The sequence below is a fragment of the Pituophis catenifer genome, unplaced genomic scaffold, assembly GCF_029215685.1.
Source record: "Pituophis catenifer annectens isolate HBS135680 unplaced genomic scaffold, rPitCat1.0.hap2 SCAF_2, whole genome shotgun sequence".
NCBI lineage: Eukaryota > Metazoa > Chordata > Lepidosauria > Squamata > Colubridae > Pituophis > Pituophis catenifer.
In genome coordinates, this window is record NW_027256882.1 from 265615648 (window position 1) to 265643532 (window position 27885).

The 27885-nt window shown below is 37.3% G+C and overlaps 1 protein-coding gene and 1 long non-coding RNA gene across 2 annotated transcripts in view; both read left to right on the top strand.

The window, feature by feature from the left end:
• The first annotated feature begins 8820 nt into the window (after positions 1 to 8820).
• LOC139311424 (uncharacterized) lies at positions 8821 to 13131 on the top strand. The gene is made up of 4 exons (XR_011599942.1): positions 8821 to 8927; positions 9109 to 9228; positions 9405 to 9524; positions 12718 to 13131. It is a non-coding gene; the product is annotated as an uncharacterized lncRNA (long non-coding RNA).
• A 12290-nt stretch (positions 13132 to 25421) lies between these two features.
• ADAMTS6 (ADAM metallopeptidase with thrombospondin type 1 motif 6) overlaps positions 25422 to 27885 on the top strand; it is a 96071-nt gene continuing 93607 nt past the window's right edge. The window contains exons 1-2 of the mRNA XM_070935857.1: positions 25422 to 25644; positions 26577 to 26944. Of these exons, the coding sequence (XP_070791958.1) occupies positions 25548 to 25644; positions 26577 to 26944 (465 nt within the window). The 5' untranslated portion in view covers positions 25422 to 25547. The remainder of the gene's footprint in view (positions 25645 to 26576; positions 26945 to 27885) is intronic.

The window sequence follows — 27885 nt, forward strand, 5'->3', positions numbered from 1 at the left end:
AAGACCCTAACTCCTATAGCAATTCATCAGTGGCATATAGGTGGACCCATATGTGGTTGGATTTATCTCACTGGCTGTGGGACAAGATGTAAAAGAAAAGATTACTGTATACCAGTGACTGAAAATATGATACCACTCATTCCTGTCTCCTGCCATTTCCAAGTGGATGTCATGGCTGGTAGGCTGCTTTGACTCTGGCACCTCTCCGTTTCAAAAATAAGCACTGAGCCAACCAGCTAAGGCTTCCCTGAAAAGGGCCCTGCAGTCCTTACCCCAGCCTCTGCCATGGCAAGCTTTCTAAAATAACTATTCACTGCAGAAGGAAACTGAGGTGAATGTCAGTGTAATTGTATCACGCCCTCCCCACTAATATATTTATAGCATTTTAATTGTAGCATATTGAAGGAGAAAAAAGGAAGGTTTGTGCTAGTCAGGAAAAGGCTGCTAAGCTAATCACCTGCACCTTTGTGGAATTCCCCTGTGCATTATTTATTGCCTCTTTTCTTCACTTAGTTTCTCCTATTCCAAAGAGGCTTTTTCCATTAGGCGTAGCATTAATCCAGGTGCACGCAGCTCTTTTTTTTAAGAGTGTAACGGCTAAACCAAAAGCATAATGGACAGCTGAAATCATTATTCCATGGAATGTTCCACATGAGTTTCAAAGCATAAAATTTGTTTTCAGATTATGTTTCTTGCCTTAGTACTAAGTGTTGGCCCTCTGAAGTAGAAGCAGCACTTGAGAGTCCTTTGATCAGCATGATGATAGTGCAAAGAACTTGAATGGGTGAGGATGGAGGTTGCTTTCATCTAACACCTCCTTTATAGTCCCTCTGTTGTTTAGCTGGTACTATGTAGAAATGGTGATTAAACTTTTTTTTTTTTGCTTTTTAGAGTCAGTTTCACAGATACCTTCAGAGAATGACAAATGGGACATGCCTTGTCTTGTATTCGCATATGTATCAGGAATTTAATTGTTTTTTATAATCTGTTTTAAGATGCTCCAACCCAAGCTTGGATATGAATAATTTGGAATAAACATAGTGTGACAGAGAAGGGTTTATAGACTGGCTTCTTTTCTAAAGAGAACCAGATTGAGGAAAAAAATGCAATTGTCCCTCGTGGCATTAAAATGTGTGAGTAAAAACAGAGAAATCCAACTATGCCCAAACACCTACAAATTTAATTTGGTCAAAACTGTGGCATGCAAAATAACCTTAGATGTACAGCTACAGTGCATTCAGAAAGTATTCAGGTCCCCTTCACTTTTGTTAATTTTGTTATGCTGCAGCCTGATTCTACAGTTATTGAAATTCATTTTTCCCCTCATTAATCTATACTCAGTACCCCATAATAACAAAGTGAAACTAAGCCTCTTCTCTCCCAATTGCTCAATTTGACTGGGTGACCAGTTCTTGAAAGAGTCCTGGTTGTGCCAAACTTCTTTCATTTGAGAATTATGGAGGCCACTATGCTCTTAGGAACCTTCAGTGCAGCAGAAATTTTATTGTAGCCTTCCCCAGATCTCTATCTTGCAATAATTCTGTCTCTGAGCTCTGAAGACCAGGAGTCTCCAACCTTGGCAACTCCCAGAATTCCCCAGCCAGCTTGCTGGGAGTTGAAGTCCTTCAGGCTTAAAGTTGCCAAGGTTGGAGACCCCTGCTGCGGACAGTTCCTTTGACCTCATGGCTTTTGCTCTGTTCTGCTAGTATGCAGTATGCATTGTCAACTGTGAGGCCTTCTATAGAGAGATATGTGCCTTTCCAAATCATGTCCAATCAATTTAATTTACCACAGGTGGACTCCAATCAAGGTGTAGAAACTTGTCAGCAACGATCAAGAGAAATGGAAGGCACCTGAGCTAAATTTCAAGTGTTGTTGCAAAGGGTCTGAATACTTATGCCAATATAATATTTCAGTTTTTGCTTTTTAATAAATTTACAGACATTTCCAAAATTCTGTTTTTATTTTGTCTTTATGGGGTACTGAGTGTAGATCAGGGGTGTCAAACTCACGGTGTCACATTGTAGTCATGTCACATATCACAACTTTTTCCCCTTTGCTAAACCAGGGGTGGGCATGGCCAGCGTGTGATGCATCTGGCTCATGGACCACAAGTTTAACACCCCTGGTGTAGATTAATGAGGGGGGGAAATGAATTTCAACAATTTTCTGAATGCACTCTATGTTATAGTGACACATGAGATGTATTTGGTATATATTTTGTGTCAAGTAATCATGGTCCAGGGCTGTCTTAATGCATGGGCCTGATGGGCACTTACCCATGGGCCCCACGAGCATAGGGGCCCCATACTAATCTGTGTATGTTAACCCTTCAGTGCAGCTTGTATCATATAAATACAGCAACATATTTATTACATTTTACTGCATTTTTAAATTAATACTAACATGCAAATATATGTTTAATTTTATCGGCCATTTACATTTTTATTCCTGTGACTAGTTGTCAGAGGGGCCCCAGTACACTGTTTTGCCCGGTGCCCATAATGCTGTTAAAGATGGCCTTGGTCTTAACCCAGAGAAAGCTAGTCACAATTCTCACTCTGTTATGGAATTAATGCAAACTTGATGTAGCAGATTTTAATTTAGGAAATTAAATTTAGACATATCAAGTCAAATGAAAATAAGTGCTGCTAGTGTAAACCTTTAGACAAAGGGGAGAAATATCTGAAATGTATACTACATTAGAAAGGATTCAAAGATAGCTTGAATGGCTTTGCAGTTTTTTGTTACAGGATTTGTCTATTTAGAACTGTTTTCAGACAAAAGTATCATTTTTAACTTCAACTTGCTCAAGAGCAATTCTTAATGTCAGTTGACCACTGATGATTGTTACTTCTGAATGTAGTTAAATCCAAGTACTTCCATATTAATCAAATGCCATGCTGCATATTTACACTGATTTTATTGCAAAGCAATGGATGTAGATCTAGAATACAAATTATAAAATAGTAAATCAAAATCTAATCTTTGCAGAATAATTTATAAAATTATATAATTTATTAATTAAATTGTTTGAGCTGTCCTAGGTAAAATGTTGAAATGTTGAAGAAAGGAATGTAATTTGAGGGAATGACATAGGGATCACAAATGTTTTGTATAAGAAAAGAAAATATATATCCTTCTCTGTTAGAGTGTCTGCTATACTCCAGATATTTCTCCCATGATGCAAAATGTATATATAATCACCTGAAGAAATCACATACTTTTAGATCAGTAATACAGGTATAATTCAGTCAGTTGGCAAAAATTGGCACAGTGGTTAAAGTGCTGTGAATTGCAGTGCCAGTTTAGACATAAAAAAACGGCTGGGTGATTTTGGGCCATTCACACTCTCTCAGCCACTTCACAGGGTGGAAAAGGAGTGTTGCTGCCTTGAATTGTATATGAAAAAAAAAGGCAGGATAAAATGAACACATCCTTATTTATATACTGCTGCAATAGGTAAGGAGTAACAATTCCTATTAGAGATGATTTTTGCTACCCTGCAAAAGTAGTAGACAACTACTACCCTATGGTAGTAGACAATGAAAGTGCCTGAAAAGCAGAAGAATCTGTTTTGGAAGTTTAAAACAAAGAACAAGTGATGATTGGGCTTCCTTTGACTTCCATGATTTCACCATAGAGTGAGTGTCTAATAGATCTTCTATGATCTATTGTTTGTTATGTGACCATAGGGCAGGATTGTCTTTCAAGCTGTAATGATGCAGCATCATAATGTAGAAGCAATGCTGAGAATGTTACTCATGTAAGATGAGGGGAATGGGAGTTACACTGAAATAGGAGTCCATATCCCCTATTGCTATCATAAATGTCTTGAATAACTGTTTAATACTACTACTGCTTTGGAGTTCTTAGGTTATCATGTTTCTGGGTTTCTGATTCGTTGTCCAAGATGAAGAATTAAAGAGACCCATAATAGTAAAGGACAAACTATAGAAATATAAACTGAGCTGAATCACATAGAGTTGTAAACTCCCAAAAGACTGAAAAGTTTTTTAAGATAATAAACATTGGCCAAGTTGTTGAAACCTCTGCCTTGGGGATCAGTGGCAATTTACAGTCGCATACACACTTCAGATGTCTGGCAGAATTGGCACTTACCCAGAGTCTATTTTAGTCTGTAGGCTCCTATATGATCAAGAACTTCCAGAAGTCTCTTTATGCTCTACCAGAGGTTTTATTTTATTTTTTTAGTAAGGGTTAAATCCCCGAAATTCTGAAAAATTCCAGAATAGTAATGTCATCTACTTCCTTCTCAAACAACCTTTTATGTGTTGGAAATGCATTGGCCTTTCTCTTTCTCTTTTTCTAGTTTGGAGGAGTATGGAAATTGAGGAAATGACTAGATTTACATCTAAAACTGGAATGTCAATATACAGTTTGAATTTAAGACTTATGAGGGCTGCTGAGTACAAATTAGCCATAAGTAATTTTGACTGGTCGTAATAGGTTGAGCCAACTAATTTTTCTCCTTATGGGTCATCGTGCCATTTTTTGGGGGAAAAACCAGATAATGATTCATATTAATGTCCAGAAGCAAACAACTATATTTGGTGGATCCCCAAGCATGATTTGTAGATGACTATGAAAGAAAATTTCAGCCAGACAGTGAATCACATAGACTCCTCTGCTTGTTTCTACATGCACATGTCAAAAGTTTAATCTCTTTACTGTCAACAGACAATGGAAGATATGAGATGAAAGATATGGACTTCCAACACTGGAAACTGATCAGTTGATTATGGCGTGAAAAGGGTGGCATGTGGACTAATTTGTGAACAGTTTACGATCCTTCCACATTCTTAAATCTCCCTGCCCTCCAGATCCAAATCCTTGTGTTTTATGGTTGCCTCTAGATCTTTGGCTTCACAGATCCTGTCAACTTTCTCCACAATAACTATTGACATTTTTTGTGTTTGCATCTATTTATTTTTTTAGATAACATCAGCTTCTTCAGGATTCAAAAAAGACTCCTCCCTGTAGTCCAGTTCTGCCAATATCCGTGGTCTCTTCTTCTTGTTTCCATCAGCAGAGACCCCATACTTTGTAGAAAGATGGTCTATAATTATGGATAGCACCCAGTGGTGAAATCCAATTTTTTTAAACTATCGGTTCTGTGGGCGTGGCTTGGTGGGCATGGTGTGGCTTGGTGGGTGTAGCTTGGGTGTGGTGGGGGAAGGATACTGCAAGATCTCCATTCCTACCCCACTCCAGGGGAAGGATACTGCAAAATCCCCATTCCCACCCCACTCGGGGGCCAGCCAGAGGTGGTATTTGCCGGTTCTCTGAACTACTCAAAATTTCTGCTACCAGTTCTCCAGAACCTGTCAGAACCTGCTGGATTTTACCCCTCATAGCACCATATTTTATTTTCCCAGACTCTCTTGTCTCCCCTCCTAGGTCCTTCAGACCCACTGTCTCTTCTTCAACAAAGCACATGTACTGTATGCCATAGATTGTGGGCTGGATTACTTTCAACTGTTTTCATAAACTGCTGACTTCCAAGTGGGTGAGTCCTCATCCAATGGCTCCTGCAGCAAGGCCTTGTCCATGTCCCCATATTGCAATCATGCAATCCATCCCCTAGTGATTCTCAAACAGGAATCTCAAAAAGGAGTCTCAGGACTCCTTTACATTTTTAAAAACAAATGAGGACCCCAAAGAGTTTTGGTGGGTTATATGTTCCAGTATGTGCTGTATTAGAAATTAAAATTGTGAAATGTTACAATTGATTATCTGTTTGACTTCGTGGACTACATTTTGAGAATTGCTGTTCTAGGAGACATTTGCAGTGCAATTTTCCATTCCCTTTTCTCTTTGATATGAATGCACCTTTGGTGCTCTGGGGCCACTACGTGGGTGTTTAATAGTTGTGGACTGCTGTTAAGTAGAAGGACTCTGGAGATGTCAAGTCCTCTTTCATAGGAAGCTTTGTTTAAATTCTGGTCTCAAAGGCTAACATTATATCCCTGGCATTTAGCTGCTTCACCTAGCCTTTTAGTATGCTGCTGGCAGTAGTGGCTTCCAGATCATTAGGCAGAAGTACATTGATATCTGGGGGCTTTGTGGTTCTCCAGAATGTGACTATGCTAGAGCTGGAGAGGGGCTGTTGGCATCTTTATTGCTGGTGTGGTGGGGTAGTAGGAGGTTTCTACGGTGCCCATGGAACAAAAGCCTATCTGTGGCACTTGTTCTATTTACAGGGCAATATTTTTCAATCAGATTTATACTTTAGGTTTGTATCTTCTTATTCTTCAAGAGAGTGGCCGTGGGTTTGGTATAAACCTGTGTCTTTTGTTATTTATTGTGACCTTCCTGGATTTTTAAAAAAGATTTTCAGTTTCCCTGTTGGTAGAAGTGATGACAGTCCTTTTATTTTTTTTTAACTTTCTCTGTTACCTATATCATGATGACATCTTTGTGGAGGTTGGGTTTGTCTCGTACATCTCTTCACAGGTGAGGAGTTTGATAAGTTAAGGAGTGTATGAACTCTGCCATGTTTTTCTCTGATCTATTTATATTGTGAATAAGAGTCAGTCTTGTGTGGACATTGACTCTGAGAAATATGTACCTCAACCTAACATTTTACTTTGTGAGAATTGAGGATGGGGACTTTAGTCTGCTGCTTTCTCTCTGTTTGAAACACTGGCAGGGGCAGTAGTATGAGTACACACCATTTTTTAACAGAGCTTATATTCCACCCACACCTTGCTATCACTTCTGGATCCCCCCTGAAAGTGCTGTGACATCTTATTTCCTCCACTGGAAACCTTTCTGATTGTTCCACATCCATGAGGAGGGGGCACTGACTAACAGCTGCTGATTACGATGCTATTCTCTCACACACCCCAGAAGGATTCCTGATTGGTGCAAAATCATGATTGACAGACTGAGAACATGGTTGCCTAATACTTCCCTCAGAAACTATTCTGATTGGTGGGTAGCCAATGGGAACATTATGTAACCCAAAAGAGAGACAACATTTAAACAAACTAGGAAGTAATCAGATAAAATCATGACTAAAATAAGCAAGCCAATGCCTTTTTTGTTTGTTTGTTTAAATGCTAGAAATTTGGGGCTTCTTTTCTAGTCAATTTACATAGAACTGCCTGCTACTGTATTTTATCATTGGGGGGGGGGATGAAGAAAAGCCTATTTTGCAAAATTCGTTTAAGCTTGTTATTTATCACAATTCTTCTGGTCCAGCAGTAAGGCAAAAAAGAAATTAACGAGACTGGGGAATCTGACAAAGATCTCACACAAGCTTACAGTAGGTCAGCATACATCTGCAGCCAAAGAATTCATTACAAATAAAATAATAAGGCTTATTATGGGTGGTGATGGTGGCTTAAATATAAAATAAAAAGGCTGTGTAACTAAGCTACAAGAGTGGGCCATTCAGAGCATTTGTATTTCTGACATGAACCTCCACAGGGCAAGTACAGACATGTCAGAGCCGTGATGCTGTGCATGCGTGTGTTCTGTGCAGCCATGTTTGTGACAGGCATGCTCAGGGCATGTTCAAACTTGTTGACTAGGGTTGCCATTCTGAGCATATGCTATCAACAGTAATGTCTGCAGGCAGATATGAACTTCAACAGTTTAAACCCTGACCAACATTTGAGAATAATATGGCAGTCTCAGAATCTAATGAAGAGTATAACAAAAGGATGCTAAGGCAATTTACATCTGTTTGATGTAAATTTGATTCCTGAACCAGAAAAGTGGGGTCTCGGATTTAGCAAAAGAACTAAGTTATATAATATTAATGAGAGCAAACGTAATATGATGATCATGCCCTGTCTTTGTCAGTTCTGTCAGACATCAAATGGTGAATCCAATTCATTTATCAAACTTAGCATTTTCAGTAATAATAAGTATAATCTATGATATTTCTTCTTTTAAAAAATGTTCCTCTAATACTGAATTATGAATATTCTTAAGGCATATATTGTAAAAATACTGCATCATTGCTTAATTGGATGTCTACAGCATGAAGACCAAATGGATGGAGTTGATGAAACAGATATTATTAAAAAGTGTCTTCAAATTTCTATGCCTCAAATTGTACGGATATTCATTAATGTTTCAGACAAAATGAGTAAATTATATTTCAAATGACACTTGCTGGATGAAGTTGAGACATTCGTACAGTGTACCGAGAAGGAGAAATCCCCCCCCTTTCATTAATGACAAGGATTCATGACGAGATTCCTATGTCTCTCAAGAAAATGATATGTAATTAATGTCATAGAAATTAATTACAAAAAATAATCATGTGCACCCCAATGAATTTCAAATAAAACGTATTTACAAAACATGTTTGAAAACGGTAATTTCTTTTTTTGCTAAAATGTATTTACAATATGACGGATGAAGAAGGTCAGACTAATTTTGCAAAAAACAAAATACATGTTAAGAATTCAATGCCTTTGGTGCAACAAATTTTACATCAAGAACAGGGCCTGGGACTTTATCTAATGGAAACAGAAAATAATGTTGAAGGCTTCTTATTCAGATGATCTGCAACATTTCCCAGTAAACAAGGCCCCTTCAGGATGGGTGCTACTCATGTAAGTAATTTTGTAGCTAATTTTTAAAATGTAGTATTTCTTAAATGCATAAATGGTATGTATAACATTTGTTGTTGTTTTTGTTAGGAGGAGGTATCAGAATCACAATATGTGAAAGCCTGTGAAGGTATTCTTTTTCCTTTCCACATAAATTTTAGAAGCTTCACTATTTCTATAGCAATACTGATACTTGTCTGCTTCCATTTTTCCTTCAGAATGTTCAGAAGATGAAGTGTTTGCCAATTTTTCAATGTCTTAAGATTCATAATGGTATCAATATATACTATTCCCGGCCTTCTCAATCATGAGGGACGGAGGACAATGAATTAGAAGGTATAGTATTTAATTCACATGCATGTAGAAATCTAAGAAATTTTATTAGGAATGTTGATGAGAACTAGCCGCCAAACAATAAAATATAAGGAATATCTACTTCTTTATTTAACAATCAGTATACCCTCTTTACTGTAGCAGTTGTTACAAATGACTGTTTCCTTGTTCTTTTTTCCCTCAGAACGGTGAAGTGATCAGTTGTTTGCTAAATGTCCAATGTGAACTATTTCACAAGGGGCTCATCAAATTGTGGGACCAAGACCATCCACATCGCGTGGAATGCAGGATAAGGAATTAGAAGGTAGAGTGTGTAATTCACATATATGTAGGTTTTTAGAAAACAAAGTCACTAGGAATATTGATGTGAGCTAAATAATAAAGATGTAAAGAAAATCTCCTTCTTCACCCATCAGTCAATAAGTTCTATGTACTGTAACAATTCTATGTCCTAAGTACTATTTGTTTGTGTTCCTTCAGAATGGTGAAGTGATCAGATGTTTGCTGAATTTCCAATGCTGACAGTTTCACAGGTGGATCAACAAATTATGGCGCCAAGGTTATCCACATCAAAATCCTCTACCTCACATGAAATACAAGGTGAATTAACATGTATCTCAGACAAAAGCAGGAGGCCAGTGCTTTACCCTGATTGCTGAAAGACATAACCGGGAGGATTTTTCATCAGGTTCGCCTGATTCACCAGTTGCGTCCCTTTCTAGATCGGGACTCCTTACGCACGGTCACTCATGCCCTTGTCACCTCCCGTCTGGACTATTGTAACACTCTCTACATGGGGCTCCCCTTGAGGAGCAGTCGGAGGCTCCAACTGGCGCAGAGTGCGGCCGCGTGGGTGGTGACGGGAGCGATGTGGTGCTCCCATGTAACACCTCTCCTGCACGAGCTGCACTGGCTCCCGATGGTCTTCCGAGTGCGCCTCAAGGTTTTGGTTATCACCTTTAGAGCGCTCCATGGCTTAGGACCTGGTTATTTACGGGACCGCCTACTACCACCAATAGCCTCCCACTGACCAGTACGCTCCCATAGAGAGGGGCTCCGGGTGCCATCGGCCAAACAATGTCGACTGGCGGCCCCCAGGGGGAGAGCCTTCTCTGTGGGGGCACCTACTATCTGGAACGCGCTCCCCCCGGAGATATGGAGGATCCTGGATCTGAGTACCTTCTGCCGTGCGCTCAAGACTTTCCTATTTCATCAAGCTGGCCTGACCTAAGTCTTTCCCCTTTTTAAATGGAAATTTTAAATTTGGTTTTAAATTATTGGGGTTTTAAATTTGTTTAAATTATTTAATTCGTTTTAGTTTATTTTAAATTTTGTATTATATGTTTTATTCTATGGCTGTTCACTGCCCTGAGTCCTTCGGGAGTAGGGCGGTATACAAATTCAATAAAATATAAAATATAAATATATATAAATAACAGGATAAAGAACAGCATATTCATGATTATGAAAAGAAGGAAAGTGTATGCTTACAGTGTGAGCATATTGAAGTCCTGCTAAAAGGCAGATTACTTATCTCTTTTTAAACTGGGATTAATTTCAGGCAGAGCACCAATTGACTACATCTGTGGTGACGTTCTGAAGAATTATTCAAATATTTTTTGTGTCCTATAATGAAGTTTCATCGTGTGAATTTGTGGATATAGAAGCAGCATTGTCACATGGAAAACAGCCAAACATTAGACTACCAAATCAATTTGTAACAACATACTCATTTCCAGTTTTACAATGCTTATGCGCAGTTGGAATTATACAGACTGTTTGATGCGTTGGGGGAAAGGTGTCTATACCATGACACCGATTCTGTTAAAAATTTAGTGAGGGAGTGTGTCACGCCCCTTAGATGATTAAGACAGCTGATGAATGAGATTCCACCAAACACCACCATCATTGAGTTTGTGGTAGTTGGTCCCAAAATGTATGGATATGCTTTGTCAAATGGGACAACAGCGTTAAAAGTGAAAAGACTTACAGTAAAAAGTGCCAATTGTGATAAAGTTGAGAGCTTGAAAGCCTCGGTTGATGATTATTTTCTATCTGGTGAGGAAGAGAAGAAAGAGATCAAAGTAGAATTAGGTGCTCAGAAAAACTCTAAAAGTGGTCTATAATAAAAGCGTTCTCAATCTTGAGAATTACTGTATGCTACCTTATGGTTATTAAGTATGGTGGAAAACTGCACCGTCTGTACATCCTTTTTCTTGTATTATGCAGAATTGGTCTGTCCAATTCTGGTAAATCTTTTTTTTATATAAAGCAAATGTTAGAACACGGTGAGACTATTATCTCAAATGCCTCAAACTAATTGCATGGGTTTATAAATATTGGCAACCCCTGCACAAAGAACTGCTTAATAAATTTCCCAGTATTAAGTTTATGGAGGGTACTCTAGTCCATTTTGAAGATACTGACTTGTTTCAACCCAATCAAATCAATATAGCAGTGGTAGATACCTCATGGCCTCAGACAGGGACAACAAACAGAGAAAGCCTTTATACTGTATGTTTGTCACAGAAATTTGAGTATTATTGTCATATTTCAAAACCCGCTTTTTCAACATAAAGAAATGAGAGCAATAGCTCTGAATGCAAAATATTTGGTATTATTCTGACGCCTCTGCAACTAGATGCAAATTGTCACACTGTCAAGGCAGATGTATCCCAGTAACACTTGGTATGTTTTAGAAGTATTTGCAAGATGCCACTTGCAAATCCCATGGTTTATAGTTTGGTTGATCTGGGTTATACCAGGATACTACAGTTTCTTTCCTCCTGATTGGCCTACAGTGTATACTGTGAAAAAGAAGGGGTAAAAACAGTAGCTCAAGCAGTTGTACGTCAGCTCATTCAGGATGTCTGAGAGGTACACAGAAATTGGGGGATTTTTAAAATCTTGGTAAAGGCCGGACCAAAACATTGAAAGCCATTTTATACAACACTAACAATGACCTGGAAGGGGCAATAGAAAAAAAAAAAATAGGACTGAACACTTTAAAAGGTAATCTGCCTCTGAGATTTTCATAATACCAGAATGTAAGGAGGAAAAAAAGAGTTTATTAAAAAGTTGGGTGATGGAAAAGCCTCACTCAAAAAGAAGAAGCAGATCATTCATCAGTCAAGAAATTTTATTGAGCCATTATTAGAAGCTGTTATACCACTGGTGACTAATCTATTGGTCAGGTAAACAAGAAAATGTATTTGGTGCCACATCATCAGATGGAGCAGTTACAAGGCAGAATCTGTAGAGACTACTGGCACTAGCCATTTGGATAATGACATGCGATCCATTCTTCAGAGCAGTGGTGAAATCCAAATTTTTTTACTACCGGTTCTGTGGGCATGGCTTGGGTGTGTTGTGGCTTGGTGGGCGTGGCTTGATGGGTGTGACGGGGAAGGATACTGCAAAATCTCCATTCCCACTCCACTCCAGGGGAAGGATACTTAAAATCTCCATTCCCACCTGACTCTAGGAGAAGGATATTGCAAAATCCCCATTCCCTCCCCACTCCTGGGTGAAGAATATTGCAAAATCTCCATTTCCACCCCACTCTGAGGCCAGCCAGAGGTGGTATTGGCCGGTTCTCTGAACTGCTCAAAATTTCCACCACCGGTTCTCCAGAACCTGTCAGAACCTGCTGGATTTCACCCCTGCTTCAGAGATCTGATTTGATTGAGGACATCAAGATTTAAGCTCTACAGTTTGGTGCAGCAGAGGTTTCTAAGGCTGTTCAGACAAAATGAGTCTTAAAAGGATACTCTGAATCTCATTTGCCCACCAGAACACTCTTGATCATCCCAGGACTACGAGAACTATCATCACAACAGCTGTCCCAGGATCCAACAATACAGGAGATTCTAGATGGAATGAGCACCCATTATAGGAAAAATACTGAGCTTTTGTTGAACAAAATGAAACAGCATTGGGACATTACTGCTTGGGATTACCATGGTATGTATACAAGAGGTCCCACTTACCGTTTAGATTTGGTAAAAGGGGCTTTGCAACACCAGGCACGTACTGTGAAACAAAACCCTAAAGATTGGAATGAATTTATGAGTGCTGTGGCCGATATGAAGGTTCTAACAGTATTGCTGAGTTTTGTATTGGTGTTAAAATATTGCTGTATTGCTGCTTTTAAAGAAAAATTAGAAAAGCTGAAAGTCTGTGGTTCTTAAGGATATAAGTGACATTATTCCTGTTTCTGTTATGAATGCACCTATTGAGGCCCCAATGTACAAGTGTCCTAAAGTTTAGTGACCAGTTCAGATTATAAAAATGAATAAAAATACTGTGAAACAAGCAATGAGCTTAATTTTTGGTCTTTATTTTATGATAAGCCATACATGTTTGCATGCGTTGATAATGGTTACATGCTCCAAGTCTCCTTCCCAGCTTGATATATTTTACAAAATGTTTAACCTCTTGATCATTTGTAACATTGTTCTCAGAGTACAGCTTTAAAACATTTTCATAAGGTAAGCCTTTAAATGCTTCAGTAGAAAAAACTCACAGCGCTGTCCACAGGTTATCGCCTGGGGATATTGCACTTGAAGTGAGTGAAAGCTCTAAAAAGTTAACAATGGAGCTGGGAAAGTTGGTGTTATCTGGTATTATACAATCAGTGTATAATAAATTTCCCTTAGAATATTTTCATATTTGTTCTGTCAAAACACTGCTGACAATCACACTTTTCTCTTTAGCACATGCTTTATATTGCTGATTCAGAGTTCAGAGAGTCTAAATTTAACATTGGAAAAATATCCCTCATCATTGTCATCACAATCATCATTATCATCAATAGATAAAGTGCAAATACACACTCCTTCCTGCCACATGCGCACACCCTTTAGAAAGATTGTCATTAATGCAAAATATAGAACTTAACCTATTACTGTGCTATCACCACCAGCCTGTTTTACTGCTTACTATATAAAAATCATTTACTTACCTAAGATTGTTCCTTGGATGGGTGATAAAGAAGAACTGTTCATCATTTCACAAGATGTCTGGTAAGTATTACTGAATATGTCCTCTGCTTTCAAATACTCCACATCATGAACATTATAATAAATTAGGTGGCAATCAAAATCAGTCTCAAGTATCCTATTTCTTTATCAGAAACTCAACAACAGGTTTTAGTTCAATCTGTCAAGAGGTCTTCATTGTCTCAAGGTTTAATGGATAGCATCGAAATCTGAGGCTGCCATATTATTGTCAAATGCAGGCAAAGGTTTAAACTGCTAAAATGCACAACCGTCTGCAAATGCTATTGTTAATGGCACATGCTCAAAATGACAACTGTAGGACAAATTCAAACATACCCTGGTCAAACATGCCTGCGCAGCATGCATACATGCACAGCATCTCTGACACGTTGGTAACTGCCCTCTGGAGGTTCATGTCAGAAACATGAATGCTCTGAATGGCCCACCCTTGTAGATTAGTTCGTTTTACTCATAATAAGTTCTTCCGCTGTAGATATATTTGCTGACTTACTGTGAGTTTGTGTGAGATCTTCGCCAGATTCCACACTCTTAATTTTTTTCCTGCCTTTACTGTGGCCCAGAACAATTGTGACAAAATGCATGCTTAAATACATTTTGCAAATTAGGCTTTTTTTTTTTTTACAGTTGATAAAATACAGCTGCAGGCAGTTCTGTGTTAGATGATAGAAAAGAAGGGGACAAGCCCAAAATTCCCACCGTTAAAACAAACAAACAAAAAAAGCCATTGGCTCACTGAACTTATTTTAGTAATGATTTTATCTTATTACTTGCTAGTTTGTGTAAGCACTGTCCTCTTTTGCATTATGTAATGTTCCTGCTGGTGGGTGACCAATCAGAGTTATTTCTGGGGATTGTACTAGTCCACCATGTGCTCAATCTGTCAATCAGGATTTTGTACCAATCAGAAGTGCTTCTGTGGGTGGGACTAGGATAGCATGTACTCAGTCTGTCAATCAAGACTTAACATGAATCAGAGACACTTCCAGGGTTGGGACAATATTCAGCAGCTTTCAGTGAACTCCCCCCCCCCATGGATATGAACCAATCAGAAGCATTTCTGGGGGAGGGAATAAGACATCACAGCACTTCCTGGGAGGGGACACGCAGAAGTGACAAAGTGATGTCACCGGATGGGCACAATATACACTCCATTAAAAAATGTACATACTCATACTACTTGGGACTCCTGAGCGGGCTGACATTGAAATGTTGGTATTCTGTGGGATCTGGGATATCCCTATTCCTCTGCTCTCAGAATGGGTTGTTTGAGGTTGTATTTGGTGGGAAGGAATTAGTTCAACTTCTTTTGGGCCTATGGAAGGGTGTTTCTATGGTTATTTTTTGATGTACTTTGGGAATAGTATAGTGTAGGGTAACTATGAAGGGTAGGGTATAGTGAGGTAACTAAGTGCCCCTTATTTTTTTAGATGAATCATCTATTGACAAATGATGGTTGTAGCTATCACAAGCTGGAACAATGCTCTTAGGCAAGGCTCAGTCACTGGCACCATTTTCAGAGATATATCGGAAAATCTGGGTAGTGGGAGCCATAGCTTACATATCTATTAGATTGTGTTTGTTTCTTAACCTTTAGGAATATGTAGGAATGTTTGAGATTTTTCAGGGACTGGGCTCCACCTGTTTTCACTGCTGGTTGTAAGTGCTTTTTAAAAAGTGTAGCCAAAAGGAGTCTTTGTGATAGATTGGGTGGAGAATATGACTTTATTTCCCTCTAGTGAGCATCTTCTGTACCATTATTGTAATTCAAAATGGCAAGTGAGACATTTTTTGCCACTTTTTCCATCCTGATCTTTTTCTTGAAAGACTAGGCATGCAAAGTAGGCTAATGTTTTAGGGGTTTAGGTGTTTCCATGACATTCATGACTGGGTGGAATTAATGTAATGCTTTGCATGATGGAATTTGCTTGTGATTAAATCCACCCTTCTGGAAGTTAATTGGTAGGATCAATTATCCCTTTCTTGATGTTCCTGTTTAACTCCCACTTCACCTAATTAAACATATAATTGGACTAGGATCTTTAGGTAATATAGAGATATAACTTCTAATGTACTGGTCACATCAGCTGGAGGCTTCAAATGTTAAACCACATATGATGAATTTAGTGCACCAGAACCCTACTGTAGAGGGGGGAAAGCACTGAGCAAATTATTTCAACACAAGAATTATTTAATAGTAAAGAAATAAAGGAAATATTCAAATGAACAGACTTTTTAAATCTTTAAATAAACTAGTGGCTAATGAGGTAAAGTCTCCTTCAACTTGAGCCTGAGTGCTGGTGATTTCAAGGACTTGTCGATGTAGTTTCCATGGCAACAATATGTAAGTGGTTGTCATTGTCTTTTTCTGAAACATATACATATAATGTACTTGGCAACTTAATTGAGGAAAACAGCAATACCTCATTTTCCTCATTGCATATTACAGGAAGCATTGTAGAGACATGTAAAATATTATCAGCTTGCTCAAGTTATGTGCAGCATATGTTTCATTACAATTGATCCATAACTAGGTCTATTCTGTGAAAGTGATGGAAATGAAGAATCAATTTCTGAATAAGAAGAAGAAAGCCAAAGGATACCTGATCAAGAAATATCACCTTTTAACAAGGAAGTTTAAGGAAGCCCCCTAAATAATAAAGCAGCAAATAATAGTTATAGCCAAGAAAATCAGCAGCTAAGAAGTTCGAATTGTACATTGTAGGCAGAATCTCCAATGTCAGTCAAGTTAGAAATATTTCTATGAATCCATCAATGGAGGGGCAGCAGTGACCCAATCAACACTGACAGAAGAAACAATGCACCCACTCATTGCCAAGCAGTTTAACATCATATTGCAAGGAAGTAAAATTGAAGATTGATTAACATCTGGTAAAGCCTATCTGATAATGAAAGATCCAACAAAAGAAGCAGTACCAGGCAACTAAGGCCAATTACATGCTTACCAACAACTTTCAAATTGCTCAATAGTATGGTAGCTGATGCAGTCTAGCAGCATCTAGCTGAAAACCAGCTCTTTCCATCTAAGAAAGGGAACCTCCCAAACAGCAAAAGAACAAAAGATCAGCTCCCCATTGATATGATAATTTTGGAAAACTGTAAGGAAAGGAAGATCAAGCTTGAATTGATTAAAAGAAGGCATTCAACTCCCTGCCTCATAATTGGGTAATCCAATCCAAAATAACAGGAGTCAATAGGAACATCAGAATTTCAGAAACTTTGTGCAGAGGTCAATGGAAGAATGGTAGACAGTTGTTGGTCAATGATGATAGACCAGGAAAGGTTAACACCAAGAGAGAAATCTTTCAAGGAGTCTTACTCTCAACATTACTGTTTGACATTGCATTGATTTGTCTATTAACAATACTGAACAAGTCAGGCCATGCCTATCGAACATAAAGAACATCTACCAGGCTATCCTATCTCCTTTACATGGCTGATTTGATACTATATGAAAAGTGCTATCGAAAACGAAATTGAATGTACAACTAAGATATTGCCATAGAGTTTGGACTGGACCAATGTGCCACCCTCACCATAAACGGAAAAAGATGGTGAAAACTGAAGGAATCGGGATGCCCTATGCAACAGAATATCAAGAGCCTGGATGAAGACAATCACTTCAAATAGCATTGTTCAAACTAACAACATCAAGCACACTGAAGTCAAGAAGAAAGTTAGTAATGAATAAATCAGCAGAGTGTTCCAAAGGTGCTTTTTCAAGAGGCAACTGGATTTTCTGATTTTTCTTTGAAGACATTTCGCTTGTCATCCAAGAAACTTCTTCAGCTCTGACTGGATGGTGGGGAATGGAAGAATTTATATTACTTATAGACAACTGGTCATTTGCATTCTTTTAGCGGATCATTAAAGTCACCTGGAGGTTTATCTGTGTCATCAAGGTCACCTGAGTGGTGCAAATGGGTATGGAGCCTTCTTGGAACTGTTGAAAAGACTGTATTGTAGATTGGAGATAGATGATGTTGTATCCCTCCCCCTCTGTTGAGAGAGGGCTGTTCAATTTTGACATAGATGGCTTCTTTGACCCCTCTTTCAAACCAGCAATCCTTTCTATCCAAAATGTGGACTTTGCTGTCTTTAAAAGAGTGGCCTGTGTCTTTTAAATACAGATGAACTGTTGAATCTAGTCCTGATGTGTTCGTTCTCTTATGTTGTGCCATGTGTTTATGAAGTGGTTGTTTTGTTTCCCAAAGGAAAAAAAAGGAAAAAAGGGCATTGGAAGAATATCTGAAGGACAGTGAAGAAGATACACCGAAGCTACAGTAATATATTATGAAGGTTTGCAGAATGAGTGATGAAAGTGGCCTACAAAAAAGACCAAATTAAGTACAGAAAGGAGACACAGCAAAGCAAAGTATTACAAGACCAGTATATTAAAAAAACAGCAGGGAAGTTGAAGAAAGAGACAGAGGGGCTAATTCTGCCTACATAATGCCAAACCTCTAGAAGAAATCCAGAATTGAGAAGACAGAAACAAACAGCAATTGCTATCTTTGCAAAGAAGCTGAAGAAACAATGGATCACTTAGATAGTAGCTGCAAGAAGATTGCACAGACTGATTACAAACAAAGGCATGATGAAGTAGCAACAACGGTGCATTGGAAAATCTGCAAGAAATAATTTGGTCAAGAATCTGTTTGGTTAATCTTTGTCCATTATATGTTACTACATACAGTATAATAATAAGGACATAGCATAGCTATAGCTTATATATATTTTCCAATGAGTGGGTATGATGATGATAATGATGATGATGATGATGATGATAGCCTTTATTGTCATTGTACATCATGTATATAACAAAATTGGTTTAACCTCTACTGGTGCAATCCATAACAAAAAATACAGAACAATACATTATACAAGTAATTGGGGAAAGAAAAAACTAGTCATATGTTTCCAAATGTACGTGGAGTGATTGTGTTGTGTTTAGGAGTCCATGGGTAGAAGTTGTTTTTAAACCTGTTAGTCCGGCTGGCTATACTTCTATCTCTTCCGCCCGATGGTAAAAGTGAAAAGAGACACTGGCCAGGGTGTGAATCATCCTTAAGTATCTTCCTTACTCTGCTGAAACAGCCAGACCTGGCGATTTCATCCAGTGGCGTTAGAGACAACCAATGGTTTCTTGTGCCGAGTTGATCACTCTCTGTAGTGCCTTCCTGTCTGCAGCTGTTAAACCAGCATACCATACTGTTATACAGTATGTGAGGACACTTTCTATCATGGACTGATAGAAAGAAGTAATCAGCTGTTGTTCCACCCAATTTCTCCTCAGGACTCTAAGGAAATGAAGTCTCTATTGAGCCTTACTAACCACTAGGGACATGTTGTTTTTCCAAGTGAGATCTTGACTAAAAAGCACTCCTAAGAATTTAAAAAAGGAAACCCTCTCCACACAGCCCCCCTTGATATACAGTGGGGCAGGTTCCTCTTTGTGCTTCCAGAAATCCAGCACCATCTTTTACCTTGCTAGTATTTAAATGTAGGTTGTTTTGTGAATAACATGTGGATACCTTTTGGACTTCTTCCCTGTATGCTGATTTGTCCCGTCCGGTTATAAGCCCCAGCACCGTTGAATCATCTGCAAACTTTATTATAAAGTTGGATGGATTCGAGGATATGAAGTCATGTGTATACAGCAAGTACAGGTAGGGGCTGAGCACGCAGCCCTGAGGAGAGCCTGTGCTGAGCTTCAGAGTGGAAGATGTCAAGGACTCAACCCTTACTGTTTGTGGATGGTCCGTCAGGAAGTCTTTGACCCAGTCACAAATGAGGGGAGGGAAATTCAGGTCAGTAAGCTTTTCAATGAGAATGCCTGGTAAGATGGTATTAAAGGCCGAGTTATAGTCTATAAAAAGCATTCTGACATAATTCCCAGTTTTCTCAAGATGTCTCAGTGCAGTATGTAGAGCCATGGCGATGGCGTCTTCTGTCGACCTGTTGATTCTATAAGCAAACTGATGTTAATTGAAATTTGGTGGAAGACAGGACTGAGGTGTTGTAGGACCAGTTTCTCAAAGCACTTCATCACTATAGACATCAGTGCAATGAGTCTATAGTTATTCAGGCTGTTTATGATTGCTTTCTTCGGAACTGGGATGATTGTGGCTGCTTTCAAGCACGATGGAAGTCTAGCCAATTGCAGGGAGATGTTAAAAATCTTTGTCAGGACCCCTGTTAATTGGTTTTTACCATTTTCCCCAGCACCCCATCTGGACCTGCAACAAGTCCTTTAGAATATATTGGAAAAACTATACAAAATGTTTGAGAGTTGGCTTATCTGCAAGATAGTGCATTTTTCATGGTAGTTTGGTTAAAAAAAAACCTGGGGGATGTTTATCCACAGAGAGGCTTACCCACTGTACAGTGTGCCATTTTTTCTATCTGGCTCTCAGTTTGCTTTCAGCTCAATTCTGGCTTGAGACCAAAGTAGGTAAGCAACTCCTTTTCACATCTTTTCTTACCTAAGCTCATTTTTGGAGGCCCTGCGCAGAAGGTTTGCACAGAAGGAGATAATGGCAAGTGGCAACTTCATAGCAGACCTTCTCATTAACAACGTATTAACTTTAGAATATCCTTTCCAGTGAGGCACATCTGGCTTTTTTTTTTCCTGCTGTCTCTTTGGTGCCAAAGATTTTTATTCTCCAAGGGTATTTAATTTAATTTTCTGCATTGCTGATGCCATCTGTTGTTCTAATTAGTGTTATCTTTTACTCTATAGAGTCTGCTGCTTTCAGCAACTTTTTTATTGATTATTTTAACAGAATGGTTTATTATGTCCTTCATGGATTTTTGGCTGGATTTTTGTTGTATAGTGCTTTGAATGCTCCTGCTTCAGACTGAGTAGCAGATTTTAGAAATAAAGACATTTAGCTGAAATTTATTAGGAATATAACATCCCTAAGACAAGGCTGCATGTACTTTTTATATTTTTCTAAGCTGCCTCAAAGGATTCAGAATTGCTGATCTGGGCAAGATCTTTGGGACTTAGCTTATATTTTGAAATACACAGAAAGGTTTTATTAAAAGTCAAAACAATTTTTGAATGAATAAAATGAATGCCATTTCAAACATTGCAAAATAAATTTATTTATTAAGCAAGTTAATACTTTGCATTACAGTGCTCTCTGTAACATGCTGTGAGGGGAGAAATTAATTAAATATATTATTTTTTTTCTTAATTATATTTCAAAATCTATTGCACATACAATTAGCATATCTTCAAATCTAGTAATATGCAAAATGTTTTATCATTTATCTACTTTGTAACTCAGTTTTGTGTTTTTAAAAAAAGTGTCTACTCAATTAAATTTAGTTTAAAATATAACTAAAATTTAAAAAGTCCTCTCAAATCAATGTTGAAATTTAGTTAGCAAACAAAATGCTTGCCAGAATAAGAATGTTTTAAGCAATGACAGAAAGATATTAAGGAGCCAAATAGTTCTGTTAGAGTAGGGATTGCCACAACTTAAAAACATTCATTAAAAAGAGTGTCTCACATTTCTCCATAAAACATAGATAGCAGGGTGAAATGCTCCCAGTTTGGACTGGATCGGGCGATTGTCGCAGTTGGTTCAGCGATCCGGTAGCAATGATGGAGCAAAGCTCCGCCCACCCACCCGGGTGTTTTTTACCTTCTGCGCATGCGCAGAAGGTCTGCGCATGCATGTGATGCGTGGGGCACATGCACTTCCAAACCAGTAAGGAACGGTAAGTAGATTTCAACCCTGATAGATAGGATATGTAAAATAATCTCTGAGCAGAACAGAGAGAGAGGGAGGGGAAGAGGGAGGGAGGGAGGGAGGGAGGGAGGGAGGAAGGAAGGAAGGAAGGAAGGAAGGAAGGAAAGATTTGTGAAGAGACATGCTTAGAAGTTTAAAAAGATGGAGAATTGTTTGTAATTCAAAACATCCTATACACACAGACAGACTGCTCCAGGATAAATATATTGTTTCTGACATTGTCTGATTTGAAACCATGAGTTTCTGTTAAAATATTAATTTAACATTTTCCTTGTTTTGTTTTGACTACAAGTAGCTGCACATTCTCAAGTCTTAGACAGCTGTTGTGCATTAGCATAAAATACTTGGAGACCAGCATTTTAAAAGAAACAAAACAAAATTACAATTTTGGTTTGTTTTTTGTTTTTTTTGCAATTTTTGTTTTACGGCATTTTTTTTTTTTTTTTTTGCTATAAAAGGGCCAACAATTTATAACGAAGCCAGCTCCTTAAATATATTAAACATGTACTTGACATTGCAAATATGCAAATTTCATGAAGACCCAGATTGTTCGGGGCAATATACTATTTAGTATATTGTCTTTGATATAAGCCGCCTAGAGTCCTTGGAGAGTGGGCGGCATAGAAATATGAATAAATAATAATAATAATAATAATAATAATAATAATAAAATGTGTATTATTTTTTATAATATTTGTGGCTATATAATTTGAAATAGACTAAGTGGCTTTTTTCTCTTGCTAAATGTCAACATACATTTTGAGTGAATAAAATATGCAAATAATGCTTGTATAACAGCATTACATAAAAGTATTTAATCAGAAAGTGCTGCTCTCAATTGCTGAAACCATTTGAAATTTAAGTATACTCTAAATGGAAATATGGAATATCCTGGTTTTGGAATATATGTAAAGGATATAAAATACAATTTACCAAGGCTGGAGACAAGGTAGGATGATTTATCAGAGCACAATACAATCATTACTTTTAATATGAGAAATGATATAATACAGTGGTTAGCTTACTTGATTGTAACCAAGAAGATCCAAGTTCAAGTCCAGTCTCACCCATACAAGATCCCTAGGGGATCATCAGCAATCCTGTATTTGTAGCTCAACCCTCAAAATTGCTTTTAGTGAAAACTTAATGGAAGCAAATACTATGCTTCCTTAAGCATCTACAGAAATGTTGGCAAATAGATCTTATGCAGAGGTATCAAACTCCCTTTGTCACGGTGGCGTCATGTGATGTATCGGGACTTTTTTCCTCTTTTTTCCTAAACTGGGCATTGGCGTGGCCAGCACGTGACGCATCTGGTCCGTGAGCTGGGAGTTTGACAGCCCTAATCTAATGAATAAAGGTATAAATATGATATTTGTAGAATGAGGTCTATCATTTTGTTATCCATGTCCATATAGTTCTTGTATTTAAGACATGCTTGTCACGGACATACTAACTTCAAGCAAAAATAACTATTTTTTCTTAAAGCCTACTCAGTTCTGTGAAATATTTCCCGGAATGATTTGTTGAGTTCTGGCCTGCCTTGGCCTGGCAAGCCAAGTCAAGCTATGCCAAGCCAATGGTTTCTTCAAGTTGTTCATTAGACTTCCAACAGCCTGGACTCTTCTGGATATAGATGTTTTTCTAGAATAAGGTAACTGGAGAGGAATCTGGTATCTTTGTTGAAGCTGTATGTCAATTGTAAAATATACCTGACTGTATATCTGGAACCCTGAAAAGTCTAGGGAATGTAGGTAGAAGAACTGCAGGCAGCTCACGTTCTGCTGAACTTTCTCCAAATCTATATTAACTTACTCCAATGATTGGGTTATCCTATAGTAGAGGTGAACTATTAAAAAGGCCTTTTTCCTCTCCAGCGAGGAACCATGCTCACCCTTCCCCTGTAAGATGTTGATTGGGAGGAGTGACATTGGATAACTAAAACAATGTCGTGGTTTTTGTTTTCCAAAATGAAAAGGAAACACAGAATTCCATACCACTTAATACAGAATTTAAAAAGAAAATTTAACAACAAAACCAAAAGCAATTAGAAGGATTTATCAGAGCTTGGTTTAATGGAACCAAGAACAAAATCTATTGTGCATGTGAAAAATGGTGTTGCATATGTGTACAATTCCATTTGTCATGTAATACATTTTGGGTTTAATAGGCCTATTCACCTCTTAAGCTGAGAGCTTACTATATATGAATACTTAGGTGAATAGAGAGAAATGTAAACATTTGAAACATCTATCATGGTGGCAACCAGTAGCAGCCATAGCTAGAAGGGTCTTTGCTCAGCTTCTGGAAAGGTGTGAAAAATGTCTTTGCAGCCTTGCTTGAGACTCAGACAGGAACATACAGCCTTGGCTAGTGCCCCAAAAGCCCTGCTCCCACATTTTAATTAATGTTTACACTGATTTTTAACTCATCATTGCCTTATTTTAAATTTTATGTACTGTTTTTATGGTTTGATTTTATCTGTATACTGACTGCTCAGAGTCCGTCTGTGAGGAAAAAGGGTTGTTTTAAAAATGTATCAATAGATATTCATTTTTTATGACCAGAATCACATCTGAACAGATGATGGTAATCTTACAGGAAAAATGTAGTTAATATAGATAATAAATTATGAATCTGAATCTGAATGAAATTGCCCTTCATTGTAGAAGTTTTCAAACTTTTCCTCTTGAGTTTTTCATGTAGGCAAAGTTCCAACACTTTTAAATACTATTTGGTAATGAAAGATTCTTTTGACTCTCCCAAAGCTGTCTAATATCTAAGAACAAGAATTGAATCAACATCTTATGTTGATTTTCACCTTCCATAGGAAATACAGTTGATAACTATACTGGAACTTTTGTTGACATAGAATTCCTTTTCAATGTCATCAAACAGCAGGAACTAAACATCAAGAGCTGTGGTGGCATAGTGGTTAGAATGCAGTACTGCAGGATATTTCTGCTGACTGCTGTCTGCCTGCAATTTGGCAGATCAAATCTCACCAGGCTCAAGGTTGACTCAGCCTTCCATCCTTCAGAGGTGGATAAAATGAGGAACCAGATTGTTGGGGGCAATATACTGACTTTGTAAACTGCTTAGAGAAGGCTGCAAAAGCACTGTGAAGCGGTATATTACAGTGGTAGGTTGCTACCTGTTCACCCCAGTTTGGGTGAACTGGTAGCGGCGGCAACGGGAGGCTTCGCCCACCCACAAGCAAACCGGTAGCGACGGGTTTTGAAACCCGTCCCTGATATATAAGTCTAAATGCTATTGCTATTAAGATATAGGAGACATCATACTAAATTTTACAAATCTAACAACTCCAGATTGGTTGGCACACAGTTATAAACAGATTGGAAGATATTTTCTGGAAATGCCCAATAGGTCAGGGTCTTTTTGGTTGTAACTTTGAAGAATTTGAAATTTTATATTGAAGTCAACTATTATAATGAACACAAACAAAATTCAGCTTAAAAGAATGCTGCAGATCTATTACAGTTAACAAGAATCTTGATAATGCAGTGATTAGGATAGTGTGTGATAATGATTTTCAATGTTGTTTGTGCTTTTCAGGTAAACAAATGGACATTTGTTGACTATTCATTTTAACGCCTCACTGCAATATGAAGGAATAATTTTTATATTTCCTTTTTGACTGAAAATGTCTGCAAATATAGGAAAGAAACTATGTTATTTCAAAATATCTATCAAGAAGTGGATCAAGAAGTAGCAGAAGAAATATAATATTTTCTGGTTATGGTGCAGTTCTGGAGTGGAGTTAAAGCTATAGCACATAGGTAGCCTACATCTTCTAAATTATGGAAATTTTTTGGAAGACGTTGACTTGGATTTTGTGCTTAATTATGGTATTATCAGAATATCACGGTGACAACAGACTTTCATATAGTTCTCAAGGTAGGGATTGAACGTTTTAAGTTAATGTCTTTTGACCCATATTTAATTTGGTTGCAGTCCTAAACTGCTTTTTATTTTGTATGTCCCAATTTACTTCTGAGTGTTCATATGTACAAATCACTTTTTAAAAAAACATTGATATATTAATTGTGAGAGAAAATTTAAATGAACTGTGATTTTAGTTATTTTCTCTCAGGGCATCTAAATAATATTTAAAACTTTTAGTTAGGAAAAAAAGTCAATATTTTAGTTTGTTATGTAATAATAAATCCTCAGTATTCAATTATTGCCTAAGTAACTTGAAGTAATATTAGTCTTAACACATTTGCTTTTTGTTTGCTTATTGAAGTGTGATTAGTTTACAGATCTTACAGCAATAGGATCATTAAAGATCCTATCTGCATTATAAGACATTAAAGTAAGCTTGTTTGTATGTTGACTCCCTAGTTAACCTGAATAGAGGTATAGATCATGTGAAAACCTGCAAATATCTAATTCTTCTACTGCAGTTTATTTAGGAATCCTTTGTGACATGGAGAATTACACAAGGATTGTATACAATTGTATACTTTATTTTAATGACTAAAATAAGGCATTAAACTGGGACATTATTTATATTTCTAATTGTTTGAAATCAGTGGGAATTTTTGATATTGGATTAGCCTTTATTTATTTACCAAATTATTTTTATTCAAATTATTTTTATAACAACAAAAATATGCAAATTTTAGCAGCAAATACACAATAGAGAAACAGATTTTTTAAAATTAATACTGGGTAATATTTTTGTAAAGAAATGTTGATTCTTAAACTGAAGTTGTTTGGATATCATAACATATAAATAATGTTGTATTATTCCTTTTGATATCCTTTTTTTCTTTTTTTCTTTTTTATGCCTGTTTCTTGGATTGGTTTACCATGTGATTTGAAAGAGGAATTCCTGTCTTATCTTGAACACTATCAACTAACAATCCCAATAAGGGTTGACCATAATGGAGCCTTCCTCAGTTTTACTGTGAAAAATACTAAACCCAGTGGAAGAAAGAAGAGGAGTACTGAGTTTTATGACCAAGAACTGGCAATTTCTAAATTATTTTTTAAACTTTCTGCCTATGGCAAGCACTTTCATTTAAACTTGAGTCTCAACACAGATTTGGTCTCCAAACACTTCACAGTAGAATATTGGGGTAAAGATGGACCTCAATGGAAGCATGATTTTTTAGACAACTGTCACTATACGGGATATTTACGTGGCCAGCATGGTACATCTAAAGTAGCAATAAGCAACTGCAATGGTCTGGTAAGTGCAAATTATGTACTTGTCAATATTCTGAATTGTTTAATTTTGCAGAAAGAAAGACTCTGTGTCCATACACCTACTGTGTTTTAACATCATTGTGGTACTGAAAAAAAAGTTAAGAATATTTGTATCAGTTTAAAGTTTTAGTGAAGCATTAGCAAGTAAAGTGATTATTTTATCTAATGTTACCCCTCCCCCCATATTTTATCTGTCCCCCACTGATACTTGTATGAAACTTTATGATTATTATTTTGTTGTGGGCAATAGTCCTGTGAACTCTGTTGGTTCCGGTGGGCAAAATGATGAAACTTATTTTGCTTTGCTTTTTGTATCTTAATTTTTTGTAATTACTTTAAATTATTTGTTTAATCTTATGCAATAATAAATTATTTTTTAAACGTTTGGTTGCAGAATGTAGTAAGAACTGTATAAGAGGGAAGTAAAGCATGTGTGAAAATAAATGAATGCTCACATTGAACAGGGAGCAAATTAATGATGTATTGGTTGTTTAAATAAATAAATTATTTAAATAAATAATACTTGTGATAAAGAGACGTTTGTAGGTTCAGAATGTAAATATTTTTTTGAATGCAGGTGGTGCTACATTGTTGGCTGAGTACCTGATAGCAACTTCTAGACAGGGTGTATGATGAAGTTCATGGAAATTAAAATTAATGTTTCAAAGACCAGGAACTAGGTTTGATAGGTTTTTGGAATGAAAACTTGCAAATTATTTATTTGCCAAAAAAACAAGAGTAAGTAGATGAATCAATGTATCTAGGAATAAACTTAACATCCACATGCTATTCCCTTTTGAGAGAGGTTAAGATTGTAAATGCTGGTAGAAAAATAGTGGGCAGTATATGGTTGCAATGAATGAATATTTATCAAAAATAACAAAAATAGCTATGTATATTAAAGAATGGTTATTAACGGGAGAC